This window comes from Musca vetustissima, unplaced genomic scaffold (genome assembly GCF_032173495.1).
Source record: "Musca vetustissima isolate MV318-11 ecotype Yass unplaced genomic scaffold, APGP_CSIRO_Mvet_v1 utg2180, whole genome shotgun sequence".
NCBI classification, from domain to species: domain Eukaryota; kingdom Metazoa; phylum Arthropoda; class Insecta; order Diptera; family Muscidae; genus Musca; species Musca vetustissima.
This window is the reverse complement of record NW_026887089.1, coordinates 971793-980537: the sequence shown is the minus strand read 5'-3', so window position 1 is coordinate 980537 and position 8745 is coordinate 971793. Positions and strand designations below refer to the sequence as shown.

The 8745-nt window shown below is 37.8% G+C and overlaps 1 protein-coding gene across 1 annotated transcript; it reads right to left on the bottom strand.

Annotated features, from left to right (window-relative positions):
• Nucleotides 1–5312: 5312 nt before the first annotated feature.
• Nucleotides 5313–8382, bottom strand: LOC133334602 (protein hairy). The gene is made up of 3 exons (XM_061542917.1): nt 8256–8382; nt 6337–6432; nt 5313–6125 (listed from the first exon to the last, which is right to left on the bottom strand). Exons 1-3 carry the CDS (start codon nt 8352–8354, stop codon nt 5322–5324), a joined length of 999 nt encoding a protein of 332 aa, XP_061398901.1. The 5' UTR covers nt 8355–8382; the 3' UTR covers nt 5313–5321.
• Nucleotides 8383–8745: the final 363 nt, after the last annotated feature.

Below are 8745 nucleotides of genomic sequence, written 5' to 3'. Positions count from 1 at the left end.
TACGGGGCTATCAGTTACTGATAAGCACCACCTGCGACGGTGATGACGACGATGCAACGCGTGGTGCCAACCGCCACTTATAAATTCCTTAAGATTATCACCTGAAGTCACACGCCAGTAACACTCCAAATTGTTTGAGGTTTTGTTTGGCCCTACCCCATGGCCATGGGGTTACTTGACAACACAAAGAGTTCTTTGACATAATGGTAAAAAATCACAAGAACCTCATTAAAATTAGGTTGACGTCAATTTAATAAACACACAGAGATAAAAAATTGTCTTTGCTTGGTTCTGCGCCTTGAGAAATTTGTCAAATTAAAAAGTTACGTTGGAAAAGAATAAAAAAGCTCCGCAATGCCACATTAGTTGCGGTTTAATGACGGAGAATGACAGTATAGAAGTTTATTATACCCTCTCTGTCTTGAATAGAAAATCACTATTTTATATATATATATCATTCATTTGTATACCCACCACTACCAAGGGTGAAATTTTCAACGGGCTCTATAATTTTCGTATCTTGCGTGATTCTCAGTTTGATTTTGTCAGCTGCCTCGGTAAGTTTGTTAGTTCGCTCGAGACAGAAAATGCATTCAATAAGCACATTTGAATGAACATCATGTCATCGTATCATATATAGTAGTATAGTAGTCTCCCTTTTATATGACTTTTGGACCGGGTCATCCTTATTAATTCAAATAACATGGCCAAGCCTGCATAGTCGTTAAGTTCGATCATTATTAGTTCGGTGCGCAAAAGGAACTAGTTTCACAGATCCGTTTAGTTCAATCGTTCATTGGTACCCGTTGAGTAATTCGGTCAACGAAAAGGAAGATATTGATGACAGATTGTATCAAAAGGAAAAAATATTGAAGCAAAAGGAACGAGATGAACGAAATAACCAGATCTAGTTTCAATGACTCCGTTCGGAATTTTTTTTCTTTGGACTGGTTCGTTTCGGAACCATCCAACTCTAGATGGTAGTTCATTCGACACCTCATCTGCTTGCGCAATTATCCATTCTCAGATCTGTTTCTAAACTGCTTAGTTTGATCAAAATTTCATCTTTTGTTCAATAATACCCTTCATCGAATCTGAAAACTTAGGTTAATTGTTTTTTTTTATAAAATCTTTGATTGCCTCAAAGCTGTAATTTTCAAATTGTGCAGTTGGCCGAGTCTAGTGGACCTCTTGCGAGTTGCAATTTATTCAATGGTAACAGTTACGCACTCGCACTGTTAGTTCGGCATAAAAAGTCTCGAAGCCTTTTTAGCCGAACAAACAGTGCGATGGTGGGGTATTGGGGCAATTTTACAGGAATGTCGAACTCAGAAATACCTTTATATACCTTTAAGCGGCTAGGGATGTGGAATGTCGAAAGTGGACGACGTGCCTTTCTTGGGTGTTTTCTAGTATTTCTTTCTAGTATATTAGACGCAGTGTGAATACCGGGTCTGTAGTGGATTTTCCAGGTCTGAAGCCGCATTGGTGTCGTCCAATAATGTCATTGGCGTTGGCATTCAGTAGTTCATACTGCACCCTGGATAGCACCTTATATGCCATGGGTAGAAGAGTAATTCCCCAATAATTGACACATAACATCTTGTCTCTCATTGTTTGTTCGGGACATAGGGAAATGAAGTTCCAATCATTGTCATGGTACATTACTTTACACAAATTGTACAAATCAGCTGATCATCATACAGCAGCATTTGACCAATGGACTTGAAAAGTTGCGCTGGTAAACGCTCGGTACCTGATGCTTTATTATACTTGAGTCGATTTAATTGCTATTCTGGCATCATGTTGGCTAGTTGTATTAAACACTTTATACATGTGCAGCATATTTTTTCATAAATGACCATGTTTCGATATAGCACCTCATATAAATGTTCCCACACTTTCTCGGTATATTCCAATCGAAGGGCTGTATGTTGACATTTAAAGTTATTGGATGCCGGATTCAAGATCCAACGTTTCAACAAATGCTGGAGAGGGTATTTCGTTCGGAGGTCCAAAAAGCGCCACCTTAACTGTGCTATCCCTTGATTGATTGGTTGATCCTATCCGTTATATGTGTGAAATGACGTATACATTTCTTGTACTGTGCTATGCTGCTTCCTTATTTATATTAGTGTTGTTGTCGACAAATTGAAAACTTTGATTAGGAACGTAGACAACATCACCGTCAGGATGAAGCGCCTTCAATGATTTTGCTCTTCTGATGATCAATATTAGTGGTTCCTCTTCCACCTAAAGGGATCGTCGCTTTTGTTGGGGTTGTCTATGAATTGCTTGTTAAAATAACATCGGCAACTAAACACCGTCAAATCAGATAGATCTTCGTTTATCCTTTGCTCCTGGGCTCGACATCGACTTAACCGTTACCCACAATTTACTCACTCTGGTACCGATGTTTAAACACTTCAGATATTCTAGCCACTTTTAGTTTTAGATCTCCTATTCTGTATGTTACTTCTGCAGGAAAATTAGCTCTCAATTCGGGTATTCGACCCGCAGTTATATAGCAAGCCACTGCAATGACCCGGAAATCATTTTCAGTTTCCAAACATCAGAATAATTGACGAATTCTCTGAAGCGACGATTGGTAACATGTCTGATTTTTTGCCAATTGACTTTCTTGGGGTTATGTAAAAGCCGGCGTTCAGAGGTTACGAAGTCATGTGGTCTATTGATAGATATTATAATAGGATGGTGGTCCGACCCCATTTCATTTGGGTCTGATTAAAAAGTTATTTCATTCGATGTTACTTCATTAGCAGCTTCCTTATCCTGGTGCAAAATCCTCCAATCTAAAGTCTGGTCGTTCCTAATCCATCTGAAGAGATATTCTCTATAGGAGTTGTCCATGACTTTCCGGTTAAAATAACTCCCCTCTTTGGATTTGATCACTTCAGATATTTTTGCCACTTTTTCCGCTTATGCTCGCCGGCTAATCTGTTGGCATCCAGAGTGAGATGCCTGATTTTGGGGTTAGTTTGCCACTTCGGCTGAAAAGTTAGGTTGGATATTCGTCTTGTAGATATATAGCGATCGGCTGCAGTTGACCCTGAAATATCGTTCTGCTTCTTGAGCAACAGAAAGATTACAAGTTCTATTGATGAATATGATAAGAGGACGATGGTTTGGCCCCAATGAAATGACGGGTTGCCAAGTTACGCCATTTGTCAGATCGGCAGACATGGTGGATATGTCTGTCTTCACCTAACCTGGTGTGTAAGTCATCAATCAAAACGTTGAGCTATCTATTCGCTCGGTCAGTGCCATACCTCACTGGTATGGCGCCGGAATGCCACACTAGACTATATAGGACTGTTAAATCTCCACCTTTGCCACAATACCTACTTAAAACATTGTATCGGTGACAACCCTAAAGACAGCATGTGTTATTCAGCTTCGTTTTTTCTTCGATTCATAAAATCCAATATCTCATTGAGTTTTCCATTCACTTGCCGGTTCTATGTACTGGACTCGGAGGAACAATTCTCCGACCAAGGGCCGTTCAGCGATTGTTCCATTGTAGAGAACCTGCAAATATTAGTTCTAATGGTAGTATATTTGGCTATGAAGCTGCGCAGATGATATAATCTGTGGGTGACCAATCTCGAACTGTTTGGAGTTCCACTGGAAATGGCTTCGGTTATGAACCAGGAGAGGGTTTCGGTAGCACTCGTGCGCCCCTAGGTCTGCGGCAGTTGGCCAGGAAGTTTGTATTGGCAATTCGGGGAGCATCGTGCTGGAGGTGGTTTATACTTAAATTGCAGTTAGAGTTTCGGGTGTCTGACCCATAGAAAGGAGTTTTAGATGAGCTCCGCTTATCATCCAAGGAAGTAATAACGTCCACCTCCTTGGTGTGGGGATGTTAATTCACAATTCGTATTAACTGGTGTTTACAGCACCGTGGTGTAAGACTGCAAGGTCTCACCTTCCCACCTTCCATCTCTCTAAGCATCTCCGATTTCCCTCAGCCTCACTTTAGCAATAGTTTTTGGACTGAAATAACATTTTATCTACCCTCTCTACCCATCCCATTAAATTCCCCTCCCATGATAAATAAAATAAATATTTTGTTTTTAGTTTTAAAATTTTAGCAGTTTTAAAAAATTTTATTTTTTAATTAATTTTCATTATTTTTTCTTGTATATCAATTTTTTGAATTTTCTTTTCTTGTTGTTTTTATCACTTTGTATTGTTCACATTGTTGTTTTAGAGGACTTAAGGACTACGTGTAATTATCAAATTAACAATTATTATTGTATTCTTCTCGATTGCCTTTTTAAGGAAGACTTTTCTTTCATTGTTAAGCAATTATTGTTTATCAGGTCATTAAAGCCATATTTGTTAAAAAAAATAATTATATTTATAAAAATTAATAATTATTATTTTTGTGTGTATATATATGTTTGTATATAAAAAACATGTAAAAAACTTTATACAACCACCATGTGGTTAAGTGTGAAGAAAATGGTTTTGTTTTTTAATTAAATTATTTATTTCTATATAGAACTATAATACTTAATACTCTTGTAACTGTAACATCATACATGTTGTGTGTGAGTGTATGTGTGATGATAATGATGTGTGTGTATTTTTTTCTTCTTGGTGAGGTAGTTAAGTTCCATGATGACATGTAGCTCCAAAGAAAGGATTTTTTTTAGATTTTCTGTTGAGTCTGTTTTCTTTTTTTTTTTTTTGTAAGGAATGAGAAACTTGGACTCTATTTTAGCAATATACTCTTCTGATGGGGTATAGTAAAGAGCCGTTGTCCCCTCGCACCTCCTTATCCAGCAGCTCAAACAGCAAAGTGCAACGACGAAACGAGAGAAGACGATTCAAACACCTATGCCACATTTCCCCCATATCCCCGCCGCCATGTAAACGAAGAATGGTTTGTAATGGAAAACGTTGAAGTGTGTGTGTGTACGTACGATGTGTTGTGAAGTAGTAGTGGTGGTGGTAGTAGAAACCTTATATTATCCCTGGATCAGCTAGTTTGGTATTAATGGGCCCCTTTGGCCCCCCGCGATTTTTGTACTCCATTTTGTTTGTTTTTTTAGTTTTGTTTTGTGTTTTTCTTTGTTTAGCCGTTTTGGCCTTGGCAAAAATTAGATTTCCCTATTATCCGGATTTTTGCTCTGTTCAAATGACAACAGATGTCCATCGCGCCATCGGTATCATCATTTGAGCCTTGGCTATCCATCTCTTTTGATGCAAAAGACAAACTGTTTCAGTCTCTTTCGAGTTAAGCAGTGACTCTCCTATCAATGTCTCGTGTGTGAACCAAAAGGGAATTGGCCACTTCACCATGGACGCCAGACGGGTTCTTCTTCTTTGATTTGTTTTTTGGTCACCAGGGAGAGGGGTTGTTGCATTTGCTGCTGGGCAGCTGGGGCATGATGAATCACCGAGGGTTTGTAGTCCATGGCTTCATGGGAGTTGGCAGGGCTGGGTGGGGCAAAGTGCATCATGTGGTTGGGTTGAGGTTGACTGTAGACATGTTCATAGGTCGATTGAGAGCTGTGGGATGAGGCGGAGCCAGTTGAGGCAGTACGGCTGGGAATGGGTACCAACATGGGTGGTTGAGCTGGTTGTTGTTGTTGCTGGAGATGATGAACTTGGTTGGGTTGTTGAGGAGGCAAGACCAAAGCAATGCTGCCATTTGGCAATTTGGTGGGGATAACCTGCAGACCATTGGGTAGGAAGTAGCCATGAGGGGTTTGTTGAATCTGAGAGCTCATAATATATTGCTGTTGTTGATGTTGGTGATGATCCTGTTCGGGCGATGAGGGTGGTGAAGGCAAGATTTGTCCATGCAATTGTTGTACAGCGGCGGCTTGTTGCTGACGTTGTTGGGCGTGCATTTCGGTCTTAACGCCGTTGATGCAATTTTGCAAATGTTGCAGCAGGCGACGTTTGACGGAGGGTTCCAAGCCGGGAAAACGTGACACTTCATTGGCACAGTCGGTGAAACCGGCCTTGAATTTGTTGATGATTTTTGGATCGGCAGCCTGTTGCATGGCGGCCTGTTGACGTTGCAATTCTTGCAAATGTTTGACAGTCTTTTCCAAGATGTCGGCCTTTTCCAATTTGGAGTGACGAGCCGGCTATAAGGAGAAAGAAAAAAGAAGAGGAAAATTAGAACGGTTTGGTTATAGAGAAAATAATTGTTTGTTTTTTATAATTTTTTAAGAATTTCAGAAATTTTAAAAAATAAACTTTTTTGTTTGAAAATTTCAGATTTTTTTTAGAAAATTATGAAATTCCTTTTTTATTTTATTTTGTATATATATTTTTTTAATTTTTTAAAATACTTACGTCTTTCTTGGTAGCATCCAAAATCAAGGTTTTCAATTCATTTAAACAGTTATTAATGCGGGCACGTCGTCTTTTTTCCATAATTGGTTTGTTAGACTATAAAGATATATAAATAAAAAAATTTAAATTAGTTATGAAATTTTTAAAAATAAAAAAAATGTTTTTAAATAAAAAAATATATTGTTTTGAAAAAATATTTTGAAATCTTTTTTTTTTTGTAAAAAAAAATATATATTTTTTTTTTAATTTTTATTTTTTTTTAGAAAATTTTTGAAAAAAATAATTTTAAAAATTTAAATTTCAAATATATTTTTTTAATAATTTATTTTTTATTGATTTTTCAAAATATTTTTTTTATTCATATTCAAAATATTTGTGATCAAAATTTTGACCCCATGCTAACATTTCCTCATCGTTGTGGTTGTATAAATCATTTCCCTCTTTATTTTTTTCGTTCACATTTTTCATCATCTTCTTCTTCTTGCATTCTAAAATAATTTTCCTTAGACATGCGTGTCTGTGTGTGTGTATGTGCGTGTTTATTTTTTATTTAGTCTTATAACTAAATTAAGCATTAAGCACATATATAAAAAATAAAATACACAAAAATATATATAGACTATAGTATTTTTAAAAATATCTTTAAAGGTGAGGATTTTTTTTTTTTGGTCTGGGGGTGCTGCCTCGGTCGGCACACGCTAGCCAGCGAGCGATCGCTCTTTAATTGGTAAAGCAAAACAATTATGGCATTTGGCCAATAAGCGCAAAAAATTTTTGCTGCTGTTGGATCGCGTGCGATATTTTTGGTACATTGTAGAACAGAATTCATCCTCCCCCCACCACACCTCTTCTCCTTTGGCCTTCTTCTTCGTTCGTCGCTAAAATTAGGAAGTCTAAAACAAAATTACACCCAAATTGTGGGTGGCGAAGCGGCATGGGGCGGGGGCATTAAATTCAGAACATAAAGAAAAATACCTTTGGCTATTTTCATACAGAGACTGTCATTATTGGCATGTGATGTTTTGTTGTTTTGGCCATTTTGCCTGCCTCTACGTTCTTATATGAATAGTCTTCGTTGTCCCACAAGGTCGTCGTCGTTTAAGAAAAATGTGGTGCTGCTGTTGTTGTTTTTGGCACAAGTCTAAGGCAACCATATAGGGAGATTTTTGTATGCCGTTTTTTGTTTTGGCCCCTTATGAGTAGCGAACGCCACCACAATTGTTTTTCTGTGTGGTCATGTGTTTGTCCACCAGCCACAGAGCGGCGAGCATATGGCTGGCTGACTGGCTGTGAAGTCATCGCCATTATTTTAAATGTTGGCGTTAAGTGAGTGATATGGCCAAAAATCGACAAATACCAATTAACAAAATTACATTGCCGTTTTTGAAAAATGGAAAACCAAAAAATGGTAACAATGCGTTGGCCACGTTACTTTGGAGATTGCTGCTGCTGATGGTGGTGGCGGCAGCCCATAAATGTAGGCAATGACGCCCTCCACTCACATCTGGATTTGGACTTTGATTTGATTATTTTTATGAATGAAATTTTGCTATGAATCAGCCAAAGCTGTTGTTGTTGTTTTTGGATTTTGATTTCAATACGATTTTTATGGAAGTGACTGCCCCACACATTTTTCGAAAAAAAAAAAATAAAGTGGCGTGTGTTTGTGTTTCGCCAACATTTTCCGAATATGAATGAATGCGCCGCAAAAAAATGCGTTGGCTGGAAATGTATGGCGGCGGCGGAAAGCCAAGTTTGGGTTCAACCACTTTTACAAAACAACGAATTCAAATGGAAAATGCGTTACTACAACCATTTATGAATGGGGAAAAATTATTGTGGGCCGATGGCCAAAACTTAGTTAAATAATGCGACGTTTTAAGATATAAATTCTAGTAGGTGTTTTTTTAAATACTTACACGACGATCACTTTTGGCTGGTGCCTCTTTGGTGGCACGGGGTACTGGGGCTCCAATAACATTGGCGGTCATGGTTGGTCCACAAACACCGGTAACCATATTGACTGTTTTGTTTATTTTAAATTTATCACAATTGGTATTTTTAATTTTTTATAATTTTTTTCTTTTGTTGTTCTTCTTGCTTGGCAAGTTCTTTTCTTTCACTTTTTCTTTATAATTATTCTTTAGTATTAGTTGTTTGTTTTTATTTTTATTCAAACACTTTGAATTTTTGGTTTATCACAAAGTTCCGTTTTTGTTAAACGTATATTTTCCGTTCCGTATTTTTTCTTTAATTTTTGCGTTCCGTAAGAAGTCTTTCGGTGTTGCTTCTTCAACGATCAACGAACGTATGAAACAAGTGTTCACTCGGCAGGCTGATAAAAATGACTTGTGAGGTGGTGCAGCAGCGTTGTGTGTGCTGTTTTGTTGTTGACTAGGTTAGTTGGTC

Excerpts from the sequence above, each read along its gene's own strand:
- LOC133334602 (XM_061542917.1), bottom strand. The coding sequence starts at position 8,354 with ATGGTTACCGGTGTTTGTGGACCAACCATGACCGCCAATGTTATTGGA. Across the intron at positions 6,433-8,255 it reads CAGCCAAAAGTGATCGTCGT|TCTAACAAACCAATTATGGA; the intron begins GTAAGTATTTAA and ends ATATCTTTATAG. Across the intron at positions 6,126-6,336 it reads TGGATGCTACCAAGAAAGAC|CCGGCTCGTCACTCCAAATT; the intron begins GTAAGTATTTTA and ends TTCTCCTTATAG.